A 26,931-nucleotide genomic window follows, 5' to 3' on the forward strand; every position below is an offset into this window, starting at 1 on the left:
CAAAAATTCATTTTTCTTGATTCAGATTCAACTGTGTATAATACCTTACGCAAACACACAATTTCTTTTCTTTTTTTGAAAAGGAGTCTCCCTCTGTCGCCCAGGCTGGAGTGCAGTGGCGCGATCTCGGCTCACTGCAAGCTCCGCCTCCCGGGTTCCCGCCATTCTCCTGCCTCAGCCTCTCGAGTAGCTGGGACTACAGGTGCCCGCCACCACGCCCAGCTAATTTTTTGTACTCTTAGTAGAGACAGGGTTTCACCGTGTTAGTCAGGATGGTCTCGAATTTCCTGACCTTGTGATCCGCCCACTTCGGCCTCCCAAAGTGCTGGGATTACAGGCATGAGCCACCGCGTCCGGCCAATTTCTTAAAGTATTCAAAAATGAAGTCTATGAGAGGTGTTCCACACAAGAACATGTGCGTGGAATTTTAATTTTTCCAAGGCTGTTGCCATAGTTTCTTTGGCAGCAAAACTACATATAGTGAACTAATTAAGGATTTAAAATACATTGTTAGACAATTTAGACCCACACTCTCTGAAGGTTAGTTTAAAAGAAACAATGAGTAAAAGCAAGGAAAAATCTATACCCAAGAGTAAAAATATCCCAAAATGTTTTTTATTAGTGTTAATTCCTTTGCTCCCCTAACCAGAAGATATTAACAACATGTTAGATTTCCTGCCAAGTTAGATAGTATGCACAAGAAAGATCCAACTCTCAACAAGATTTGATTAGTAAAGAGGGAGGGCAAGAACCCATGGGGATCTAATTTTCACTAACCCAAAGGAGAAACAATGGATAGAAAATGCAAGCCAGAATTCTAGATAGTACACAATATACAAAACCAAGCATAAAGAAATAGTTCCCTTTCACCTAAAGGTTGTGAGCTAAAAGCACACAGGTCAATAATCTGCTTTGAATAAGTAACCTATTTTTAGTTTATCAAACAAATCCTATAAGTGGTTACAATTATTATTATAACTATTAAGAAGTGGAGAAACTGGTGAATCGCTGTTAGGAAGACTGAGTCCTCAAACAAGGTGAAAGCAGGAAATCTAGGAGGTAAGCCCATGTCACACCCTGCTTTCTTCCTGAGGATGTGGGCATAATCTGGAGACCTTGAGCTTCTACTTTGATGACAGCACAGAGCACCAGATATAGGAGATAAACCTCAGGGTTTGGCCAAGATGGGAAACCAAGGAATCTAAATGGGGTGGTACCCAACCAGATTTCAAAACTCATTATAAAACTAGTCACTAAGATAATGTGGTACTGGCACAAGGATAGATAGATAGACTAATGGAACCAAATCAAATTCATACATATCCAAAAACTCAACTGACAGAAAGCACACTGAAAACAAATGAAGAAAGTGCAGATTGTTCGACAGAGATAGAGTATTTGAAAACACATATGGGGGAAGAAAAGGAAATTGGATACCTACTAAAGAAAAGGAAATTGATACCTACTTCGCATCCAATACCAAAATCAATTCCAGGTGGATAAAATACTTAAATGAGGCCAGGTGGGGTGACTCACGCCTGTAATCCCAGGACTTTGGGAGACCGAGGCGGACAGATCACCTGAAGTCAGGAGTTCGAGACTAGCTGAGTCAACATGGCGAAACCCCATTTCTCCTAAAACTACAAAAATTAGCCTGGCTTGGTGGTGGGCTCCTGTAGTCCTGGCTACTCGGGAGGCTAAGGGCAGAAGAATCCCTTGAATCCAGGAGGCGGAGGCTGCAGTGAGCTGAGATCGTGCCACTGCACTGCAGCCTGGGTGATAGAGCAAGACTCCATCTCAAAAAAAAAAAAAAAAAAAAAAAAGACTTAGGTGAGAGAGGCAGAAGTTTTAGAAGGCAGTATAGAATATCTTTATGTCTAAAGACCGATTTTTTAAAAAACTGAGTTAAAATTAAAACGTTAATTCTTTAAAAGATAAAATGAGGCCAGGTGCAGAGGCCCATGCCTGTAATCATAGTACTTTGGGGAGACCAAGGATGGTGGATTACTTAAGCTCAGGAGTTCAAGACCAGCCTGGGCAACATGGAGAAACCCTGTCTCCACAAAAAATACAAAAATTAGCTGGGCATGATGGTGCCTGCCTGTGGTCCCAGCTATTTGGGAGGCTGAAGTGGGAGGAATGCTTGAGCCCCAAAGGTAGAGGCTGCAGTGAGCCGTGATTGCACCAAGCACTCAAACTGGGATGACAGAGCGAAACCCTATCTCAAAACCAAACAAAACCAAACAGAACATAAAAACGATAAAATGAGATGAAAAGACAAGGCAAAAACTGAAACGACTTATTTGTGAATCATAAATCTGCACAGCAATCTAATATGGTAACTACCAGCCACATGTAGCTATTTTATCTAAAATTTAATTATCAGTAGCTCTAGACACATTTCAGGTACTCAGTAGTCATACGTGGCTGGTAGCTACTCTACTTCCCCTAATATGGAACATCATCATCTCAGAAAGTTCTCTTTGGACAGCACTGATCTAGAACATATACAGCATTTTTAAACTTCTAAAATAAACAACTAAAAAACTGGACAAGGAGCACTAATAGATATTTGACAGAACAAAAACACAAAAATTTACTATAAGCATGCAAAAAGGTGTTTCAACCTCATTTGTAATCAGAGCGAGGCAAATGCAACTCACCTGATACCCTTTCAGACAGCCCACATTTGGCAAAGGATTAAAAATCAGATAATATCAGATATTAAAGGAGATGCAGATAAGCAAGTGACCCATGACAGCCACTGTGGAAGCAGTCTGTTGAACACTGACATCCAGCACTTCTACTCTAGAGAAGTGATTATCCACCTGAGCTGAAGAGTGCCCCCTTGCCCCACTATTTAGGGCATTTGTGTGTGGAGACACATATACAACACACAGTTCTGCCATCATTAAGTTGGAAGGAGGCCAGGGATAATAAAATTCCTGCAATTAAAGGGATTATTCCTTCTGTACTATGTACGGAGGTATGAACAAAAATCAAAACATTAGAACAAAATTTAAAAAATTAGCCAGATTTAGTGGTGTATGTGTAGTCCCAACTACTTGGGAAGCTGAGGCAGGAGGATTGCTTGAGCTCAGGAGTTTGAGGCTGCAATGAGCAATGATCGTGCCACTGCACTCCAGCCTGGGCAACAGAGCAAGAACCTGTCTCTTAAAAAACAAAACAACAACAAAATTAGAAACAGCCCAAACAACGTCAGCTATAAAATGGATACATAAATTGCATATAATGGAATACCATAGAAATGGAAATAAATGACCCTTAATTACAGATGTCAACATGGGTGCTTCTAACAAATATGAAGCTGAGTGAAACTAGTAAGATATGTGAATATAAACATATGCTTAAAATTTATATAAAGAACAAAAAATAGCCAACTCAAAATTAATTTGGGGATAAATACATATAAAACAAATCAAAACAAAAAAATGCAAGGGAATTGCTAACAAAAAATTAGGATAAGGCTACCTCTGAGAGGGAGGGAGGAAGGTACTCTCTTTGGAAGGTCATACAATGGCCTTCTAAGTTTGGTAATGCATCATTTCTTCAGCTGGGTAGTAAGTTAAGATGTTAATTTTAATATATTTCTTTATATGTATGTTTTACACATGTCTCCATATATTTGATAAATTTCACAATTGTTTTTAAAGCCAGCTTAATTACCTACTAGCTGAGATCCATGGCTTTTCTGAACATTGCTAATAATAATACCGCCACCTACCTCATGGAATTGTTCTGAAGTTCAAAGGAGATAGAAGTGTTAGTGACTGTGATGGCGGATATTTTACAGAATAGGAAACATATGAGGTAAACACGTCCCTAAAGATTTCATTCTGGGTACTGTCCAGGACCACAGAATCCAGAGTGTCTAAACAGTTATTAAAGTCAAGAAGGTACTGAGGTGTCTGTGTTCTCATTGTAGAATGAGAAATCCCATGTTCAATTCAACCCATGGGAGAACCATCATAATGAAGTGATAGCAAATTTTTCAATAAATGTGTAAATATGAGCTTTTATTGTTATGTTGTTGTAATAATGACCATAGTACTGAAAGGATCTAGAAATCATGTCACAGAAGAAGAAATTATTTAAGACCTGTTTATACTAAAATTTAGGCTAAGCGATAATAACAGTGACACAACTGTCCTCATTTTTGGGATAAACAACAGACACAGATCTATTTGTTAAGGGTTCTTTCAGAGGATGGACTGGAGAGACCGCAGGAATTTAAAAGTCAGTACCCTTCTGGTTCAATATAAGAAAGAACTTTTTGACAATCAGTCAGAGGACACACAGAATAGACTGTATGGTAATTCCCTTGCACTTGAATTATTTGGATAAAGACAGAGTTTAGCAGAGACTCCTGTATCTGATGAAAACAAGTATTTTAAAAACAAACTACGTTAAATTAAAACTACAGATAATAGGCTGGGCACAGTGGCCCATGCCTGTAATCCCAGCACTTTGGAAGGCCATGGCAGGAGGATTGCTTGAGCTGAGGAGTTTGAGACCAGTCTGGGCAACATGGCAAGACCTCATCTTTACTAAAAACAACGACGACGAAAAATCAGCCAGGCATGTGGGCATGTGCCTGTAGTCCGAGTTACTTGAGAGGCTGAGATGGGAAGATCGATTGATCGCCTGGAAGATTAAGGATGCAGTGAGCTATGATCATACCACTGCACTCCAGCATGAGCGACAGAGCAAGACCCTGTCTCAAAAAAAACAAAAAACAAAAAACAAAAAACAAAAACAAAATAAAAATACAAATAACAAAACTTTCTGTCATATTTATTTCAAAAGTTAGCTGTCCTGCTTAATATCTATCAACTACAAATAACTTAGTTTACCTCTTGGAGCCCCAATTTCCTCATCTGTAATAAGATATCTTTCCTTCAAGGTTATTTGGTAAAAATCAATGTGATATATATGGAAGTTGCCTAGCACTGATGTTCCATAAGTGCTCAATCAGCAGCTATAATTTCTAAAATTATTATTAAAGGCTTCTAAACTTGTTTCTAGCTAGATAAATAAAAAATGACATCAGTACAAGGGGGGAAAAAAAACTTTCACATTTGAAAACAGCCTAAGAACTTGTATCTGTTACTTGAAGGAAAGTGGCAAAACTGATATCCCTGGATCAGTTTCTTTAAAATGTTATCAAATGGCCTCTGGTCTCCCAGAAAGTTTCCTTGAACATGCTTCGTTCAGAAATCTTTGCCCATAAAAAAATCTCTTAAATTTCACAACCACAAAGAACTTTCTAGTTTGCTGAAATAAAAATAAGACAGGAATTATGAAGGTAAGTCTTAGCACAGCAAACTACATCATATTTACTACAATAAATAAATACTCAGGCCATCAGCTTTTAAAAATATCTAAAGCTAAGAAAAAGAATATACATATACACGACTATTTATATCCTCTGTATTTAACCTGCAGAAACCCAATCTTTAAAAAGTCAATGTCTATAAACAGGAAATGCTGCACTTCAAGATTAAACCACAGTAATTTATTGTAAGTAAATAAGCATCCTACAAACAACTTCACTATAAGGACACTTGCAAATCTTTTCTTCTTATATAGTACTTTTTAAGTTCAGATTAAGTCAAGCTGTTCTCCATGAACATAATAATGGCGGAATCTCAGAGAGTTTAAAATCGTATGCAGTTTACTGTAGTTATCTTTCTATTTTGTGGAAGCACTCTGCTACACTCTGGTTTTTAGCTGGGTTCTGTTTTTCACTTGAATTTCAAAACTAGCTTCAAATTACTAGTTGATGGTGTTGATGGTCACATACTGTAATGAAGTTGGTGGATTCGCTGAAATTAAAACCAACTCCTATTTACCACCCTTCTTTTCAAGCACAGATCAATTATTTACGATCAGGTTCACCAACACTATGTTTTAGGAGGCAGTCCATCTGAAGCCAGCTATAAATAAAGTAAATAGAATTTGACCTCAAAACTTCTTGACTCCACAGAGAACTGAAAGAAGATGGGAGGGGAGAAGCAAAGGCAGAAACAAAAAAAAAAAAAAGGAAAGAAAAAGAATGGAACAAAAGAAGCCAACATCCAATGAGCTGCTTCTATGCCAGAATTACAATTTTACTTCATTCTTCGTCAATTTGTCATCATTTAATTATCACAACCCCATAAGGCAATATTATGTTCCTCTTATTTAAGATTGAGAAACTGCAGCTCAAAAAGACTAAATTGCTTACTGGGGCCACAAAGTAAGGAGGAAAACCAGAATTTGACGTGGGGTCTGTCTGATTCCAAAGCCTGGGCACTTATTTTCTACATCAGAAAAAATATTTTCAATGTTTTTAGATGTGAGTTGTTTAGGAATTTTTAAAACAAAAAGGAATTAAATAGTTCCAAATTATAGCACAGATAGCAGAAAACCATGCACATAAGTTTTTAATCACCTCTAAGAATCCAAAGTGTAAGGCTGTCACCATTATGCATGAGATGCACGTGTAATTATAGAGAAAGAACAGGAAATATAAAAGCAAGACAAAGACAGGGAGTGTCAAGTACTCATAGCCTCTTACCTGCTGTACTTCACTTTCTCCATTTGAGATTTTCTCAGTGTAAACAAAGGAGTTGAATATCCGCTGCAATGAAAAGAAAATGAACATGAGATTTTCTAAGTAAGTCATTTTCTATATGAGTGTGTATGTGAATAATTTGTTTACAACAAATAGAATCTAGTAGAAAAAAATTTTTTAAATGCAGTAATTTTACAGACAGAAACCCAAGTATCAGCCAAAGTCAATCACACTTATGTAAGCAATGCCCAGGCACCTCTGTAGTGAAATAAACCAGGTGTTACACTGTATTTTTCATTTTCAAAAATACATTTAATTATAGATTTCCGGAGTCCATGCCATTTTATCCAACTGGTATAATCTTGACAAAGTTGTGTTTCTCATTTAAATCCTGCACTCCCTGAATGCCGTAATTGTTTACAGACTCTAACATCTAATGCAATAAAGCTCTTTGAAAGGGATTCTTTCCATATTCTCTCATGTCCCTGTTCAGTCCCTACCCAATATTATCTATCACCTTCGTTACTCAAGCACCCCCTCGGGAGAGTAACATAATAGGGCTTGCCAAATATGTGTGGACTTAAGAGAAGATCCAGTTCTTACATGCCAGGAAATATGACAGCTGTGCCAAGACATTAGGCCAAACTACAGCACACAAGCACACACATTCTTCCCCTGGTCCCTGCCTAGCTGGTACCTACTCCTCCATACATCGCCTCTATTTAAAATGTCTCTGCAGACTTAGGACTTTACCAAACTGTACCGTTACTGAGTAATCACAAGAGATTAACATATAACAAACTAAAGAATGAGAATCCAAGTTATCCGTCTGTTAGATCAACAGCCTCATCATTTATCTTCAAGCTTTAAAGATACCACTGAACTCTCCAGATGAGTAAGGAGTCAGACCTGGAGATGTCAGCCAAAATTTCCTTCTTCCTTTCCATCCTGCTGCCAGGGTTTGTCAGCATCTGGGACAGCTTCCCAGACGGCCTAACACACCTGCATGATTGTGGTACAGAAGACAAGTGAAGCCAAGTTCATCATGCAATGTACATCTAAACAGACCAAATGAAGGAAGATCAAGCTGCTGGGGCTTAGAGGGAGGTTTTGGTCAGGAGGTGGAGTGCAGGGTGGAGGGAAGCAAACGAACTTGAGAAGGACTAGGATGAAATTACAGTCTGGAAAATTATAATTACAAATCATAGTGCCTCCCATCATTCTCCAATGTGCCACTCATTCATTCAACAGGTGTTTACTGTCATTTTCTTTTCTGAAAATGACTCTGCCAGTAGGAAAGTTCATTACAGGTTTCTAGTAATGTTCATAATGATATTATCATTGGCTAGTATCTACTGAATACTTACCATGGCGTGGACACCATTATAAGCACATTACATTTATTTATTTAACTCTCATAAAACACCTTTGTGAGAGGCACTATTATTATCTCTACACAGATGAGGAAACTGAAGCATATTTACGAAGTGCCTAGGGCAATTCAGATATTGTACCTCATGTGTATATTTTATTTCATATTAATTTCAAAATTACCATAGCTTTAAAGAGGAAAAACTAAGAGTCTGGGAGATTAAATAACATACCCCCGAATCACTTGGTAAGGCTGGAATCTGAACCCAGGCAATGTGACTTCAGATCTGGCACTCCTAACTCTGTTGTCTTATAAGAATTTGCTGCCTGATTGCTTTACATACATTAAAAGATGCTGCGGTCAGGAGCTAACACCTGAACATGATGCAGATCAACAATCCCTATGTGTAATTTCAAAATTCAAAAGGCTCTGAAAATCAAAAGTTTTACATAACACATTTGTTAGCAAAATACGAAATAGCCTGAACTTATTTGGCAGTAAATCCTAACTTGAGCTGATATGTATGTATAGTCCTTATTAAACCACTTAGTGTGATATTCATACATTTTGATGCAGATCTCAACCAATGTATTTGATTATGGGGCTCTGCTCTAGATCTCACTACAGGTGTTTTACATTCAGGGGCATTAGGATCCTAAATCCTGGAATACTCATTTTGGAAGAAGCACTAAGAACCTATAGACCTCCATTCTTACAACTCCACGTTCCCAGATCCTTGGGGGACACCTTAGTTGACTACATTATAATGCTCTTAGAGGCCTGGTCAATGTCAATACCACCCATGCCCCCCAGAATACATTCTCTATTCTCATACAATTTGATTTCCAAAAACTGTTAAATAGTGCCAACAGTACATTTTTATTAAAAGTAACATAATTCATGTAGTGACTCCAGATCTTGACAAACATAGCCAATTTCTTATTTCCTTTCTGGCAGTGATATTCCAATTGATACAGTATCTGTTCTATCTTGGCAAATGCTTCCGCCAGAGTTGATTGATGAAGGAGGCATGAACTACTCCAGATCCACCCTGCTCAAGCCAATACCCACAAAGGGCCAAATCAGATACTTCCTTCTCCTTTTTGTTAAAGCAAAGGTGAATTCCTCAGTAGTAATAAAGAATATATGCCCAGAAGGGTTCAAGAGGCTGTGTTTTGGTCCCTATTTTATTCGTTTATTATCTTAACAGGAGTGATTACTAATACTTTTATCTTAGTAGATCTTCTTATGACATAAGCATTTTTATATTCTTTATATCTAATAAATATGGGTGGGCAAAAGAAAATTTTAGAAGCAAGAAAGATGTTTTAAATGTGAGCAGTGGTGATTCTATAGACTACCTATTTTGTATAACCCTGTATTGACCCCAGAAGTGAAAGGGGATGTGGTAGGTCACAGTTCAGGGCTATCACCAAAGCAAAACATTTTCTTGCCCCTTCTCCTTCCTCAAGTGGTTGGGGTGTGAGATGGAGAAGAGCTTTAAGAACTTCAGTGAGGGCCAGGCGCGGTGGCTCAAGCCTGTAATCCCAGCACTTTGGGAGGCTGAGATGGGCAGATCACGAGGTCGGGAGATCAAGACCATACTGGCTAACACGGTGAAACCCCGTCTCTACTAAAAAATACAAAAAACTAGCCGGGCGAGGTGGCGGGCGCCTGTAGTCCCAGCTACTCAGGAGGCTGAGGCGGGGGAATGGCATAAACCTGGGAGGCGGAACTTGCAGTGAGCTGAGATCCGGCCACTGCACTCCAGCCTGGGCGACACAGCGAGACTCTGTCTCAAAAAAAAAAAAAAAAAGAAAGAACTTCAGTGAGATGCCATTGGAAGCCGGTAGAACCTAGACAAGTAACTCATGACTTAACCGATCAGCCACAAGTGCTAGGTTAAAAGTTCAGGCTTAGGCTGGGCACAGTGGCTCATGCCTATAATCCCAACACTTTGGGAGGCCGAGGTGGCTGGATCACCTGACGTCAGAAGTTCAAGACAAGACTGGCTAACATGGTGAAACCCCGTTTCTATTAAAAATACAAAAAATTAGCCAGGTGTGGTGGCGCACGCCTGTAATCCCAGCTACTTGGGAGGCTGAGGCAGGAAAATCACTTGAACCTGGGAGGCGGAGGTTGCAGTGAGTCAAGATTGCACCATCGCACTCCAGCTTGGGCAACAAGAGCAAAACTCTGTCTCAAAAAAAACAAAACAACAACAAAAAAGTTCAGGCTTATGTATGTGCACAAGATCTCAAACTACAGGGTGAATTTTCACTATGCTTTAGGTCAATGGACAGTAATCGTCTTTCTTAAAATGCAAGGCCTGCTAAGCCCAGCTCTCAAAGGCTTAGTACTTTTATACTTTACAGTTTCAAATAAATTATTGCATTTGATTTTCACAACAACTGTATGTGGCAGGCAGGGCAGGGGTCTGAAACCACATTATACAGACTAAAAAACTACATTTCCAAAGGTAGAAAATATATCCGAGGTAAAAACTTGAAGCATTGAGGCCTAAATCTAGGCCTTGATTTAAAAACAGGCATTGTATTTAGGAAAGCTATTAAAAAACAAATTCATTCATATTACCTTCTTCTTCTGCATAGCCTATCCTAATACCTGCATGTAGGGAAAAAAAAAATGAGCATTTGGGGATTTTTTTTTTTCTATCCATTTTATTTTAAGCAAGATATATTGTCCAGGGTAATTAAAGAATCCCAGACAAAGGTTTTGTTTTTATTACTTTCTATTGCTATGTAAAATTATAAAAGAAATAGAGTACGGGGCTTTTTGGAGCTTTTGATTTTAATTCAAGAGCCAGGAATTCAAAGTGATACACCTAGCCGACATTTTTGTGACCTCGGGGTAAAGATTTTCCTGGTTAATAGAGGACTTGGAAAATGGAAATGCAAAGGAAAAGTTTTCCTAAAACATGAAAATGATCAGCCACTGGGCGTGGTGGCTCATGCCTGTAATCCCAGAATTATGGGAGGCTGAGACAGGTGAATCACTTAAGCTTAGGAGTTCAAGACCAGCCTGGCCAACATGGCAAAACCTCGTCTATATTAAAAAAACAAAAATTAGCCAGGTGTGATGGCACCCATGGGTAGTTCAGCTACTTAGGAGGCAGAGGTGGGAGGATCACTTGAGCCCAGGAGGCAGAGGCTGCAATGAGCCGAGATTGTGCCACTGCACTCCAGCCTGGGTAACAGAGTCAGACCATGTCCCCCCCCCCCCCAAAAAAAAAAAAAAAGTAAACGAAAAAGAAAAAAGAAAAGAAAATGAAGAGCCATCATGACAGGTCTGATTCTTCAGTCCTCTTGGATGATTTGCCCACAGCAACAGGGTTAGGGTATGGGTAGGCAGGATGAGCATTCTGCTTTCTTTCTTTTTTTTTTTTTTTAATTATACTGTAAGTTCTAGGGTACATGTGCATAATGTGCAGGTTTGTTACATATGTATACTTGTGCCATGTTGGTGTGCTGCACCCATCAACTCGTCTCTATTCCAATTTGTCACTTTCCTTTATCCCCGATCCCCGGAGGGCTAAAGGAATCCCAGAAATCCGAACTCTTAATGTGAACACAACCCGATGGGAGTCAGAAGTTAACTCTCCTCACTTTGCAAATCCCTGAAAATTAAGCTAAAGATACTGCCCAGCCCTGCCCATTACTCTTTCTTGTTCTTAAAATTCTTCATCAAATACTAAAACTAAAAATATGTGTTATTATATAGTGAACAGATTAAAATAGGTGAGGAATTTTAAAATGTTATTTTAAATAGAAACATTTCACAGAATCTTCTGTTACATTTATTTCCACAATTAAAAGAAAACAAGAAAAAAATGTCTTATTCTTATGTGCATGGTAACTGAGCACTCTGATTTAGAGACAAAACTGACCTTTCTCTCATTAATACATGCACCTTGGAAAACTGGCGGTATCTTCTCAAGTTAATTATATGGATATTTATGACTCAGCAATTCCAATCCTTGGTATACACCTTGCAGACACATGGTTGTGTGTTCCTCAAAAGACAAGTAGAGTATAACAACATTCACACAGCAAAACTACTCCTAATAGCACCTACCTAGAATACTCAAATGCCAATCAGCAACAGAAAATTAAACTGTGGTGAATTCGCATAACAGAATATTCAGTGATGAGAATGAAAAATGACTGCAATATGCATCAACATGATGAATCTCACAAACATGATACTGAGTGAAAGATGCCAGACACTAGAATACAAAATGTATAATTCCATTTATATAAAGTTCAAAACCAGGCAAAACTAATATAGCCTGTTAAAAGTCAGGATAGTGGTTATTCTTTGTGAGAGAATGAACAGAATAGGGCATAAAAGGGGCTTCTGGGATGCTGAAATTTTCTGTTTCTTGATGTGGTTGGCTGCTGGTTACCGGATGTGTTTACTTTTGTGAGAATTCATCAAGATGTACACTTAAAGACTGCATTCTTCTGTATGCTATGCTTCAATAAATTTACTTTAAACATACATTCTAGGTAGTCTCTCTAAAATATACTCTACTCAAATGTTTTTGAAAATACACAAATATTTTATGTATTTTTAAAATTATTCTTAAAAAGGAAGGGCAAGACTCTATTAACTGGGCTATTATAAAAACTCAAAGAAAAATCTAAACCCCGATCCACCATCCAGATAAAACTGGGGCTATGCTAACTGAAGAGTCACCTAGCAATTCACAGATAAGGTCTCCTGAGCCTTCCCCCAGGCAACATCTTAATTGCTCCCTCACACTTTAAGTATATATAACATTGCTTAGTTCTCCAGCTTCCCATCTAACAGTACCGTACAAATCTGAATTTTCAGCATGAAAAGGGGTATCTTTACTGAGTTTCATCCAACCTAGATGTTCTAAAGGTATGTTACATTATTAAATCAAATCTCTTTACATATTCCTTTCTTTTATTCCCTAAGCACTGCCTCCCCGCTCTCTCCCCAAAAAAGCAGGTTCAACACAAATGAAGTTAAAAATTAGAGTCACATAATAACAACTGAATACAATTCCCCCTACCTCTACTCCGAGGGGAAGAAAAAAAAAAAAAGACAAACATCTTGTGTGTGTGTGTGTGTGTGTGTGTGTGTGTGTGTGTGTGTGTGCGCGCGCGCGCGCGCGCGCATGCGCGCGCATGGGTAGCCTGCCTTCCCCACCTTGTACTGACTGCACCTTAGTCCTTCCCTCTCTCCATCCACTGACCCACCCTCCCAACCCATCATCTCCTCCCTTCCCAAATCTTCCAAATTAATTGAGCCTGCTTGACAGATGGCAAGAGAATTCCACTTTGCTGGAGCAAGGACAATTACATGTGTGTTTAGTAAGATGGTCAGTCCAGACAGTTGGCCCAACCTTCACGCCACCAACAACTCTGCCAAATTTTAACTAGATATTGAAATGAATGCTACAGCAGAATACCACAGCAAAGAAATAAATACCTTTGCAAGCCTAATGAGATTCTGTGGGTCTCCCTCCCTGATATTTGCTAAGAAATGTGGACTGAGTTTTTATTCAAAAGCTTATTCTCTTGCTATTTATGGGTCTCTGTGGCAAGCACATATGGCTGACAGTTCAGTAATGGCTTCATTCAGCTCTGGATCTGTTTCCATGATTCCAGGCATTGTGGCTAAAGGGGAGGAAAATATAGATCACCACTGTTATCGCAAGAAGTTGACCAACACTAACCACTAAAGGACAAAATGCTGTCATTCAAACAAATTTTTTTAAAAAATCACAGGGCAGGGTGTGGTGACTCACGCGTGTAATCCTAGCACTTTGGGAGGCAGAGGTGGGTGGATCACATGGCTGACATGGTGAAGCCCTGTTTCTAACCAAAAAAAAAAAAAGCACTGAAAAGGTAATTAATGAAAACTTAATTTAAGTGTTTCAAGAAATAAAATGTGTATGACTGTATTCTTCCCTAAGTATACCCTATGAATAATCTTTTACCAGGTTTGAAGGGATCCCTTCTGTCCAGATTAGACATCATCTGATTTTTACCAGACTATTTAACCTCATACTATTAAACAAATGGAAGGCCCAATAAAAACGGCATTCTCTGATGAGGCTAATTATTCTGCATTCTGAGGTCAAAAATCTGTTGCTATAGATCTTGGTCACTTTTAAAATTATTGTTATTATTTTAGAGACAGAGTCTTACTGTGTTACCCAGGCTGGAGTGCAGTGGCATGATCCTAGCTCACTGCAGCTTTGAATTCCTGGGCTCAAGTGATCCTCCCACCTCAGCCTCCCAAGTAGCTAGGACGTGTGCATCACCACTGCTGGCTAATTTAAAAAAATTTTTTTTTTTTAATAAGAAATAGGATCTCACTATGTTGCTGAGATTGGCCTCAAACTTCTAGCCTCAAGCAACCTTCTCACCTTGGCCTCCCAAAGTGCTGGGATTACAGGCATGAGCCACCATGCCTGGCCTTTGGTCAATTTTTAATCTCACAATTTGTTCATTTTGGATACAGGCTGCTCAAGAAAATAGTTTGCCAAGAGTATCAAAAAGGCTACCACTAAAAAGAAAAATAGAAAGTAACCTAAGTATCCAACAATAGGAAACCAATTCAAGACTCTTCATCCAATCAAAAACACTGGGCAGCTATTAAAAGCATGTTTATATAAAAAATTTATTAATATGTGTAAAGCAGCATTTAAATATATAAATATTCTAATTTGTGTGTGTGTGTGTGTGTGTGTGTGTGTGTGTGTATGTACTATGTATCATAATGTTGCCATGTATCCCAAGGACCTGGAATGCACTCAGGTGCTTTGCAACACATTATCTCATTTAATATTTACAACAACCTTTATAACTACGTCCTCATTTTACAGATGAGGGAACTGAGGTTCTGAGAGATTAATTTGACAAAACTGAGTATTAGTAAGTACATGGTCAAGTCTGAATACAAAGCCTGTTTTACTCCTAAGTTTATGTGTAATCCCCTATGCAAAGATCATCTTTAATAGAGAATAGAGTTTAATAGAGAAAACTTATGTAACACCTAGAAGTTGACCAAAATAGTCACAGGGCTTGCCTGTAAATAATATATATCTAAGATATATATTTTTCCTTTCTTCCCCTACAATCTTAAAATTGAATATATAACAGAGAAAGACAAACATTTTTCAGAGTTGTCAAACTCACAAAAGCACATACATCCAAAGTTACAACTAGACTCTACACCACCTCAGCTTTCTGAGGAGAAAATAAATTCAAAGGCTTATGTTTGATGCTCACTATAAAAACTACGTCTTGAATGGCACAGTAACTTGCGAGAAACCAGGGCTATTCCAGTTTATATAACAAAGGGAAATGCTTAGTTACTGAAAACCATGGCAAAGGAAGAGGCTTACATTGGGAATTTAAAACAAAATGCAACAGTGACACAATAGATGACCTTGTGCAAATCAAACTGTACCCATGTCCCAGCTCAACAGACTTCCTTATTTTGTTTTAATGTTGCTATAAATAATGATAATAGCTAATGCTTATATAGTGCTTACTATCTGTCAGGCACTAAGTGCTTTACATAACTCATTTATCTCATAAACGAGAAGATGAATTCATATAGAGTGCACTAAAAATACTATAAATGTACTTCACACACCATTATGATAGTTATCTACTATTATTCTATTTTACTACAGTTAATCTTTTAAGACTATAATAACATTCTATTAATGATAGTTATTCTACGATAGTTGGAGGTATGGGGGGAACAAAAATACCTGTTTAGATATTTACCAATTCAATTCCCACCTCATTCTGTTTTTGTTTTCTTATCACCCAGGTGGATGGAAGGCAGTGGCATGATCACAGCTCACTGCAGACTTGACCTCCCAGGCTCCAGGGATCCTCTCACCTCAGCCTCCTGAGTAGCTGGAATCACAGGAGTGCACCAGCACGCCTGGCTAATTTTTGTGATTTTGTTGGTTTCTTTTTTTTTTTTTGGTAGAGACAGGGTGTCGCCATGTTGTCCAGGTTGGTCTTGAACTCCTGGGCTCAAGCAATCTGCCCACCTCAGCCTCCCAAAGTGCTGGGATTACAAGTGTGAGCCACTGCTTCCAGCCCCACACCTCATTCTTAACATCCTCCCACCAATGACAATTTCCCTATTTTCTAAAGTTCTACAGCAAAGACTGTCTATGCTACAATCAAAGTAATATGTCCCTTATAAAACATTTGAAAATATATAAAGGGAAAAAATCTGTATCTGACTACTCCATAAAACCAATATTGTTTACATTTTACTATATTTCCTTCCAGTCTCTAGAATTTCTAGGTCCTAACCCTATTGTAAATTCCTTGACAACTGGCCCATGCCATGATTCCTTAACACAGTGGATTGTACACAGAAAGCATAAATAAGCATTGCGTATCCACTAACCTAGGCATTAAATTATACAGATCATTATTTTATTTTGGTTGAGTGCTCAACCAGCTAGCAAAAACAGGAAGATAGCCTTTCTCCCTAGGCCAAAAAATGTTCCCCTTCTCTCAACAATCTATTAACAAGTCTTTCCTTCTATTTTTCCTCCCTTGTCCTCTTTCAGCTCTAAGTATGTGTATGTGTGTGCGCATGTGCGGGCATACACACACACACACTCACGGCCACTTGGATACTTCAAATTTGCCAAAGAACTCAAATTATGAATTCCTTAGTCCGGTGGCATTTAACTTTAACACCCTACAAACCAACATGAGCTCTGAATTGTAAGAAAGCATGTGGGAGAGTCACAATTTGCTGACAAGTGTCACCTTTACAAAGGGCTGCCTATTTTGGTTCACTCCAACCCTCAAAAGAAATTTCAGGGAAAAAGGGACAGCCTGAGCTCTGATTTAGCAGGGAAAATCTAAAGCAATCATCTCAGCAAGAAGAGTTTCTAGTCTCCATCACTTGATTTCCTGTTATAGTATTCAAAACCAGGCGAGCGGGTGAGTAAACATGATCCTGGAGAACAAAGGCAGGCAAACCAAGACGGAAACACTTCCCTAAATGCAATAAAGGTTCGGAAGGGTTACTGGGTTTTTGTTGTTGTTTTGGCTTTCAAAGCACATAAAAGGGAAAAAGTCAAATAAATCAGTTCCACATGTTGGAGAGAGTCTGCTGTTAGCCAATGTAACTTGACTAAAAGTAACATTCATGACAATGCACATGGCAACCTCTCAGAAATGGAAAGTAGAGTTGCCCAAACTCTTTGCAGATGGTGCCAAATTTCCACTCCCCTACTTCCACTCTCCTAACACCAAATGCCTCCACCCCTACACCCTAGATCTCCATTAAGGCAAGTTTTGTTTCACTTTGAAAGGAAAAAAAAAAAAAAAAAAGAGGTATTTAGCGGCTATACATGTATTCTTGGAGGGTGGTGCTTTACATAAGCCTTCAATATTCAGTGTTCTGTGTGTACACGAATCCACACAAATGCTTAGGTCTCTGGGAATCTATCCATTAAGGACAAAGGGAACTGGAAAACCTGAGATGCTTAATCTTCCAGACTTAAGTGACTGATGTTTAATTAGTGTCTCAGGCAATCAATCAAGTCCTTTCTAAAGGAGTCAGAAGCTATATAAAATATGGTCCCATACCCTTAAGAAACTCACCCTTTAGTTGGCAAGAGAAATTAGGAATAAAAAAATAAAAAGCTACAGTGAACAATGCAATACAGACTCTGGTATGAACTCAGTATGCTTGGCACAGGCCCAAGGTGCTGTCAGAGTTCAGCAGGGGAGAAACTTGGACTTGCCTTTGAGGTAGGATTTAAATAGGAAAAGAGAAAAAAAGCTTGGGTGAGAGCATTTCAGAGCATTCATTAAGAGGGTCTGGTGCTTAGTATACGTTCATAAAGAAAATATTTATTAAGCCCCACTTTGGGCCAGGTACTGTTCTAGACCGTAGAGATACGAGAGTGGGTATAACAGAGAAAAATCCTTGCCCGTTTGGACCCTACATTCTAGCCCCATTGGCCTCAACTTACAAAGGACTCACTACACATTGGCCTGCATATTTGGAAATGGGGTGTTCAAAGATAAAGACACTGTTTCTTGCCTGAAAAAGTTCACATTCTAGAGAGGCCCTGAAGCCAATAATTATGATACAAAGTTATATGTGGTAACAGAAAGCCAAGCTTCGTAAGGGGCACTTTTGGAAATAAAGCTGAACTAAATGGAATACATAGACTGTGGAGGGTTTTCAAGCCGGGGAGAGGAGTTGGCTTTTATGCATGTGGTAGGCACTTAGTAAATATTTTTTTGAATGGGTAAATGAATAAATGTATATTTGCCAAGAAATAAATAGCCATTAAAAGGATTTTTAACTGGGGAGTGACATGATAAAAATAGGTGCTTTAAGAATGTTTATATTCCACATGCTCACGGCCAGGCACCCACTTTCCTAAACCGTTCCTAAGCCTTTTCACAAAGCAAAAAATGCAGTCCATTTAGAAATCCATTAGCATCCCAAGGGTCTGTGACAATTCTAAGAACCAAATGAACTGCATTATCTTCTAGTATGATGCTTGAGAGGCTCTGACGTGGAGTTTCCCATGTGTCTTACCTCCTCCAAAAGATTATAAAGTCCTCTGAGGGGCAGTTTTATTCAGGCTTGCAATCCCTATAGCACTTGCAGGGAGTAGTGTTGGAGAAATGAGACTGAGAAATACTTGTTCAAAAAATAATTTTAAAATAACTTAATGGAAAACAACTATTGGGGTTTAAAACACAGTTGCAATGTTGCATTCTGAGATGAAAATAAGTTTTCAACACTTCAAAATATGCTACTAACTGTGAGGCTGTTCTGGATGTTTTTCCGAAGAAATGTTCGTTTATATCACGTCCAAAGAGAGAATTTTCATAAATACAATTCTGGTATATTCCTTTATTCAAATAAATACTTTTTCAGTACAATCATGAAGTACAGAAAGCATAAATCAAAACATCACAAAACCTAAATAAGTAATAATATCAAATTGCAGCTCTGTGCGAACTAGCTCTACAGTCTGGTGAAGTCATTTAGCCTCCTCCCTAGGCTTAGTTTCCCTCACATAAAAAACAGGAAACTGGGTTAGATTCTATAAAATACCGTGAACCTAAAATTTCTACTCTACCATTGTGCTAGAATTTTACTGACATGCCAATTGCTAGACTTTTGAAAAGCTACTAATGCTAACAGTCTTTCTGTCATATGATGTCACAAGAAAATTGTATTTGCTGACTTACATTGTTTAAAAATAATTATAAATACATCTCTGAAACTGCTGCAGGGGGGAGTACCCAAATACTGATACAATGAATGTTTTAAGATTAAAATTTAAATAGAATCAATCTTGAAAATGATGAGTTTAAATGTGGAAATTGAAGCCATGAGTCAAAGCAGTTAGCCTTTCTGGAATAAATGTGACGCTAATATGATTACATAAATGACTCCCAGGTCCTCCTGACTGTATCGTTTTTCAGGCTCTCACAGCCAGGGTGCCTGTCACGCATATCGAATGCCATGGTAACAGCCCTTGCCTGTAAAGGCTGCAGTACCACATGCCATGACTTTCAACAATAATTATTAACTAACATCTTGACTGAATGATGGCTTTCTGGACTCAGATGCACAATATAATTTTAATAAATAAATAAATGCTGGGTAGAAATTTTCTTAAGTTTTTAGGGTTAAAAATAAAATAAACGTAAAACGGGGAGTTAAAAAATAATCTTTGCCACTTACCAACAAGGTGGCCTTGGAAAGGTTAGATTTGCCTCCATTTCCTTATTCATAAAATGTAGGTGATAACAGGTACTTCACTGGTTTTTGTGAGGCTCAATGCAAGTATAGCACTTATTTCTTGCATATAGTAAGAGCTCAATAAATAGCAACTTTTAAAAACTCTTCAAAAAGAACACGTATTCACAGAAATAATCATTTGGGTCCCATTCCTAATGATAAGAACTCCCCCAAATCAGCATTTCTGAAGCCTTCGGAAGTGATAAGACTTTTGCAAAGCTATATATTCTCAGGAAATGGCTGTGATATTAAAGATCCAGCTGTGACACTGGTAGCTCCCAGTGCCTTTATAAGCTCCGCTCCCAGCCTCAACAAACTGGCCATTTCAAGTTCAAGTTGGACCCTTGAGAAAGCGATTTTTCCCCGTTTGTAAGACCTGATGGGAACACCTGTCTGAGAACAAGTGAAATCTCCAGTTTACTTTAGCCCACGGCTTTGGAAGCACATGCCAAGGAGGCCAAACTAGTAAACATAAGTTCTGAAATACGTTGCAGAGGTGCTGGTCCCTCCCAATCTAGCACTGCTCAACAAACAATTCGTTTTTTTCGGGCAGGGCGACATAAGTACTGGGTGAGGGGAAAACGCAATCATCGGCTATCCTTTAAACAGAATAGGAGGGCTGGTCTGAGACACCTTCCCATACCTAAGCAAGCAGAGTCAAAAAAGATTAAACCCCTTTTGGTGCTGTCACTGAATATTTACTTTCACATCATGCTGCAAATACAGTGACCCTCACAGAAGGCAAAAGGACTCCTGCTCACCTAGAGAGGCAGTCTAGTATGGGGACAAAGGTCTGGGCTTCGGATCTTCCAGACTTCAGGTATGTTAGATGTGTGTAACCCAGAACAAATTATCCAAAACGTTTGAGCCTGTTTCCTCACAGGAATTTCAGCAACATGCCTCCAACCCCACAGAGTCAGAAGAGATATATCATAGCCACCTATTAGGTTTGCTCTTGGGATTAAATGGCATGACCAGCTAAGACAGCATCTGGTATATTGTTTTTGCCCAATTAAGTGTAGCTGGTATTAAAACTGTTGTGGTTTTCTCCAAATATCCAACATCCAGTGTTAATCACCCATACATGTTCAGTAAATGTTAAATGACTAAATAAAAGATTTGGTACAACTACTCATTTGACAGAAGAGGAAATCAAGCGTCCATGAGGTATGTGATAAGTGACCAACCAGAGGCAGGACTGAATACTTCTCCTAACTCTCAGCCTCCCACTATTAAATTTTTTACCATGCTAATTCCTCACGTAATTTTCAAAATCTGGCTGTACTGCATACCGAACTAGAAACTAAACGATATTTATTTACCCCTCAATGCCAGTTGGAATGGAAAGGGAAAATTTATTATCCCACCAAACTACTGAACAAGGACAAACCAGAACATCAAATTATTCTCCCCACCAAGTAAATATTTAATTTGGCTTGAGTTCCTGGATGGGAGCATGGTGCAGTGGAAAGAGCATGGGTTCTGGAAGCAAGGAAGTTGGACTCTGGCTGCTGGCTCCACATTTAGTCTATAGAGTTGAAGGCATGTTGTTTAAATGCCCGAGACTCCATTTTCCTATCTCCAAAAATGGGTATAATAAATCTATGTTTGGGGAGTGACGACTAAGGGAGGAATACAACATTTCTTTATGGAATGATGAAAAATGTTCTAAAATTAGATCATATGATCATTGCATAACTAGAAATTTACTAAAAACTACTGAATTATACACTTTAAATGGGAGACTTTATGGAATGTAAACCATCTCAATAATATCAACCTTATGGTCACAGCTTTGAGGACTTAGTTATTACCTATGTGAGGAATATGATGGGGAGCACATCGTAGGTGCCCAATAACAGTTGCATAAATTGGATTTCTGACACAAAGGTGATGGTTATTAAACTTAAGGGTACAAAACACATCTTGGATTGCTTGTTATAAAAGGCAGATTCCTAGGCCCCCCACCTCCAAAGATGAGTCCAGAGGCCCGGAGGAAGCCGGGGGAGGTCAGCATATGTAAGACTCATGGAGGTGGTCCTGAGGGAGGTGGCCTACTAAACACCACTTTAAAAATCCTACACTAGGGGACTTTTCAAATGGAGACATTTCTACTGTCAATTTCTTGAAATGTCAGTAATGGTCTCCCTATATTGAATTTCTGTACAAATCCAAATTCCCAGGGCTGGGTGTGGTGGCTCACGCCTGTAATCCCAACACTTTAGGAGGCTGAGGCGGGTGGATCACCTGAGGCCAGGAGTTCGAGACCAGCCTGGCCAACATGGTGAAACTCTGCCTCTACTAAAAATACAAAATTAGCTGGGCATGGTGGCGCATGTATGTAATCCCAGCTACTTGGGAAGCTGCAGCAGGAGAATCACTTGAACCTGGAAGACGGAGGTTGCAGTGAGCTGAGATCATACCATTGCACTCCAGCCTGAGCAACAAGAGTGAAATTCCACCTCAAAAAAAAAAAAAAAATCCAAATTCCCATCAAGTATACTTAAAAGTAAGCTCTGGTTAAAAGAAATTTCTTAACAAAAAGGCAGGGAAGGAGGGAAGAAGAGGGAAGAAAGAAGAGAACTTATCTACTACTGCTAAACTACTTAATGGGGGCAAAAAGGACATATTCCTGATCTTTAGTGACTAACAACCACTTTCTACTTGTGTCCACCAAGTTCAGAATTACAGATGAAATAAGCTTTAGTGGGCTTCCTGAGAGGACAGGAGAAATAGAAGGAACAGGCACTTTGATTTATAATGTCTCTGCCTTAACCAACCTGAAAAGTATCTACTGCTATCCCTGTTCTACAGATGAGGAAACTAAGGCTTGGCAGAATGCGTGACAAAGCCCACCAAAGTCTCACATCCAATATGCAGAAGAGTGAAACTGCAATCCCACAACTCTAGGCTTCCCAACGGCAAGGCCAGGGGGCTGGAATCTGGGATCTAGATCTCTTGGTCCTTCCAGGAGGTGAAAAGGCTGACCAGCTTCCATTGTCCTAGCTTCAGCCTTCTTTAGCTAAATGTTCTAGAAATGCTCACTTGACAGTCATGGCCCGACTCAGTTTCCTGTTACTGAGCACAGATTATGGGCCAGCCCCAAGCTAGGCTCTTGGGGATGCAGCACTAAGACAGTCCTGTCCTTGAATTGTTCAGAGTGCAAGGGAGAAGAGGCCAGTGCAAGCAGATACTGCAGGACACATAGTGGCAAGTGTGAGGAAGTGACATTCCATCCAAATATTACACAAAGTCATCAGGAGCCTCAGGCTCAACATTCAACAGTGAATATTATTAAGGCCTGATGTGCAGAGTGGAGGAGATAACAGGAGGGCTTTTTGTTTGTTTACCTGCCCTTCATATTTATCAAGAGCCCCAAATCTATACTTTTGATCTTCTCTCCTAATGAGATTCTACACACAGTCAGAGATAAAATAACACAATAGAAAGAAAAAGATGGCCAGGCACGGTGGCTCACACCTGTAATCCCAGCACTTTGAGAGGCCAAGGTAGGTGGATCACCTGAGGTCAGGAGTTCAAGACCAGCCATGGCCAACATAGCGAAACCCTGTCTCTACTAAAAATACAAAAATTAGCCGGGCATGGTGGTGCACGCCTGTAATCCCAGCTACTCCAGAGGCTGAGGCAGGAGAATTTGTCCAACCCAGGAGGCAGAGGTTGCAGTGAGTCAAGATCGTGCCACTGCATTCCAGTCTGGGTGACAGAGTGAGACTCCGTCTCAAAAAGAAAAAAAAAGAGAGAAGAAAAAGGTATTATTCAATTTTGAGTTTGCATTCCATTAATAGAACACATCATGTATAGTATTCTCTGAATTAATGTTTTAAAAACAAATGCTGAAATTAGTTCATAAATGACACAATTATACTGCATGTTTACATTGAGTTAATTTGGTAAACAGATACATTTAAAATATTAGTGTTGGTAACTCTGTTTGGCATTTCTTCACTTATTAATATACTAACAGCTTCAAAAACTAGAGGAGGGCTGGGCCACTCTCAGCCTCTAAAAAGCCCAGCTGCCGTAAATGCACATGGATGAATCCTGGTTACCCAAGTATTTGCAATATTGCCCATCTATAGCCACAGCAGCTCGGTGTCTGAAGGGCTTCTCTCTTTTTTTTGAGACAGGGTCTCGCTGTCACCCAGGCTGGAGTGCAATGGCACAATCTCGGCTCACTGCAAACTCTGCTTCCTGGGTTCAAGTGATTCTTGTATCTCAGCCTCCCATGTAGCTGGGATTACAGGCCTGCACCACCAGGCATGGCTAATTTTTGTATTTTTAGTAGAGACAGGGTTTCACCATGTTGACCAGGTTGGTCTCAAACTCTTGGCCTCAAGCAATTCACCCGCCTCAGCCTCCCAAAATGCTGTGATTACAGGCGTGAGCCACCACGCCTGGCCCTGCAAGGCCTCTCTTTGGGGCTCTGTTGGGAACTCCAGTCTCACATATTCAAGTAAATGCCCTAATCCTACAGAATTCACTCATTCATGTCCTGTCTCTCATTATGAAAGATACCAATAAACAGTAACAAATCCTTCTGAGCTGTTACCTTCTACCACTATTGTTGCTGCTGCTGCTACTACTAGTACTACTACTTTACTCCTCCTCCTCCTCCTCCTCATTACAAGCTTTCAAGCAAGAACAACAAGACCTATTTTATAGATGATTAATCAGACATAGAGAGTTAGTAGATTTGAACTCAGATATGTCTGACTCCAAGACTAAATCTCTTGCCACTTTCAGGCCCAAAACCCTCTGACGGCTTACCAATGAAGTCTGAGTAAAACCCCAAGTCCTATCTTGGTTCCAAAGTCTTTACCTACATCATGCACACCTTTTGAGCTTCTCCCCAGTCCTTGGCCCTTCTTTTCTTTCCCCACCCCCCAACATACTGGTCTCCGGGTTGCCACTCAAACTTGATGAGCGTTCTCCAGTTGCAGGGCCTTGGCACTCCCCATTCCTCTCTCTGAAACACATCTCCTTGGGACGGCTTGCTCCCAGCCTACCTCCAATGCCAAATGCCAATTTATGCAAATGCTCAAATGCCATTTTATGCAAAATAGCAACTCCGGTAACTCATCACATCCAACACACCTTACGCTCTACTGCTGTCTGCAGTCTCCACAATATGTATGCTGCATGAGCACGAGGGCTTTTTTGTTGTTGTTGTTATTCCCAGTGTCCCCAGTGCCTAGAACCAGCCTATAGTAGGCATTCAATTAATTAATTCACAAGAAGGACCCAAGTTGTACATCTGCTATGAGTGAGCCATACCCCACTGGAAATTCAAAACACAGAGAACCACTCAAAGAGGCTCTCTCTGCTATTTAGAATGTAATTTGCCTCTAATTTCCCTGATAAGTTTTATCATTAAGACTCCCTTAATTTTCACCTCCTTGGAAAGTATTCTGATCTTTATGCATTGGGGGCCTCACGCTATTCTAACACTTTACAAAAAGCACTGCAATTATTTGTTTACATATCTAGTCCTCCCCACCCTTATCCCTATCCTGTGAGTTTCTAGAACACAGGGACTCATTCTTGCTCATCTTTCAATTCCCAGTACATAGTGGCTTGCCATATTTAATATATGGTGTAGTGATACCTTCTAATATGTCCTACAGAAGCTTCCAGTATTCAGGTAACAGTATGAGTCTGGCATTAAACTGTAACATGGAAGATTTTCCCACCACAAAAAGCAGTATCACCAACCAAACCCACCACTGTATAAACACACACAGCCTGTGCTGGTGTTGCAAACACTTCTCCATGTTTGAGCAACAAATAGACACCAGGGAGTAATGTGCAAGTTAATAAGCTGAGAATCACTCTAAACACATCTGTTTGTAGATATTGGTTCTGTCAGAGTTTATGGTCTTGTTGACCTTGTTTACTTTCCCAGAAAAAGTTCTTCAAGATGGTCTTCTTTGTCATTGTTCTGGTTCTCCTTCTCCTCCCAACTCTATACACATCACACACACACACACACACACACACACACACACACACACACACATTCATCCTAAGTTATTAACTAATGAAAAGCAAAGTTATTCATCCTCAGATTAAACTCTTGACTTAAATTAGATGTTTGTCAGGATTCCTCCCTTCTCCATCTCTTCAATCCTAATAAATAATCAAGGAATCTGGAAGAAGCCACAAACACTATGCAAATGCAGGCAGGTGAAATCAGTTTGCTCAATATCAGCACAGGAGAGGAGGACTGTATCCAACTACAATAAGTTGGATTCCCTGAAACTGTCCGACTTACAGACTCTAGAGTGTTTCCTTTAAAGGGGGTTTTGGGCAGGCAGGAAATAAGGATGCTTTTCATTCTATCCACAATACACTAATTTCAAGTTTAAGGAATGAAGCCAGCAGAGAAGCATTCCATATAATGAACCAACTTGTGCTGTATTATAGAACTGGCTGAATCTGATATACAGTTCATTGCCAATAAGGTTTTCCTTGGATTTTTAAAAACAAATTCCTAGAGAGATTGAGGCTTAGGAAATAAGTACTTTTGATAATTCATTCTTCCCTCTTTAAAAAAAAAAAAACAGACAATGGAATGTTGATACACATCTGAGCTCATTCTTTTTTTTTTTTTTTTTTTTGAGATGAAGTCTTGCTCTGTCACCCAGGCTAGAGTGCAGTGGTACCATCTCAGCTCACTGCAACCTCATCTTCCTGGGTTCAAGCGATTCTCCTGCCTCAGCCTCCCAAGTAGCTGGCATTACAGCTGCCCACCACCCTGCCCCCTAATTTTTGTATTTTTAGTGGAGACGGGATTTCACCATGTTGGCCACGCTGGTCTCGAACTCCTGACCTCAGGTGATCCGCCTGCCTCGGCCTCCCAAAGTGCTGGGATTACAGACATGAGCCACCACACCTGGCGCTCATTCCTTTTAATTAACCATTCCAGGGAAGAGTCAGCTCATTAATAATGGCCAAAAAAAACAAAAACAAAACAAAACAAAACAAAACAACTCCTCACCATGACCAGGTAAATAAGGCTAAAGGTATGTTTCACTTTATATCTTTACTATTTTTGAACTTGAGCCTCCAACTTTTTTTCTAGATGTATACACAAAGATTTCTAAGATCTTGTCAATGACCTTAATTTCCACCTCAACTA

General features: G+C 39.5%; 1 protein-coding gene across 4 annotated transcripts in view; it reads right to left on the reverse strand.

The window, feature by feature from the left end:
* Positions 1 to 26,931, reverse strand: part of CACHD1 (cache domain containing 1) — a 226,820-nt gene that overhangs the window by 139,012 nt on the left and 60,877 nt on the right. For all 4 annotated transcript variants that reach the window (XM_028832884.2, XM_015141703.3, XM_077954745.1 and 1 more), the window contains exon 2: positions 6,581 to 6,643. In XM_028832884.2, coding sequence (XP_028688717.1) covers positions 6,581 to 6,603 — 23 coding nt within the window. In that variant the 5' untranslated portion in view covers positions 6,604 to 6,643. The remainder of the gene's footprint in view (positions 1 to 6,580; positions 6,644 to 26,931) is intronic.

The sequence above is a fragment of the Macaca mulatta genome, chromosome 1 (assembly GCF_049350105.2).
Source record: "Macaca mulatta isolate MMU2019108-1 chromosome 1, T2T-MMU8v2.0, whole genome shotgun sequence".
In the NCBI taxonomy this organism is placed as follows: Eukaryota; Metazoa; Chordata; class Mammalia; order Primates; family Cercopithecidae; genus Macaca; species Macaca mulatta.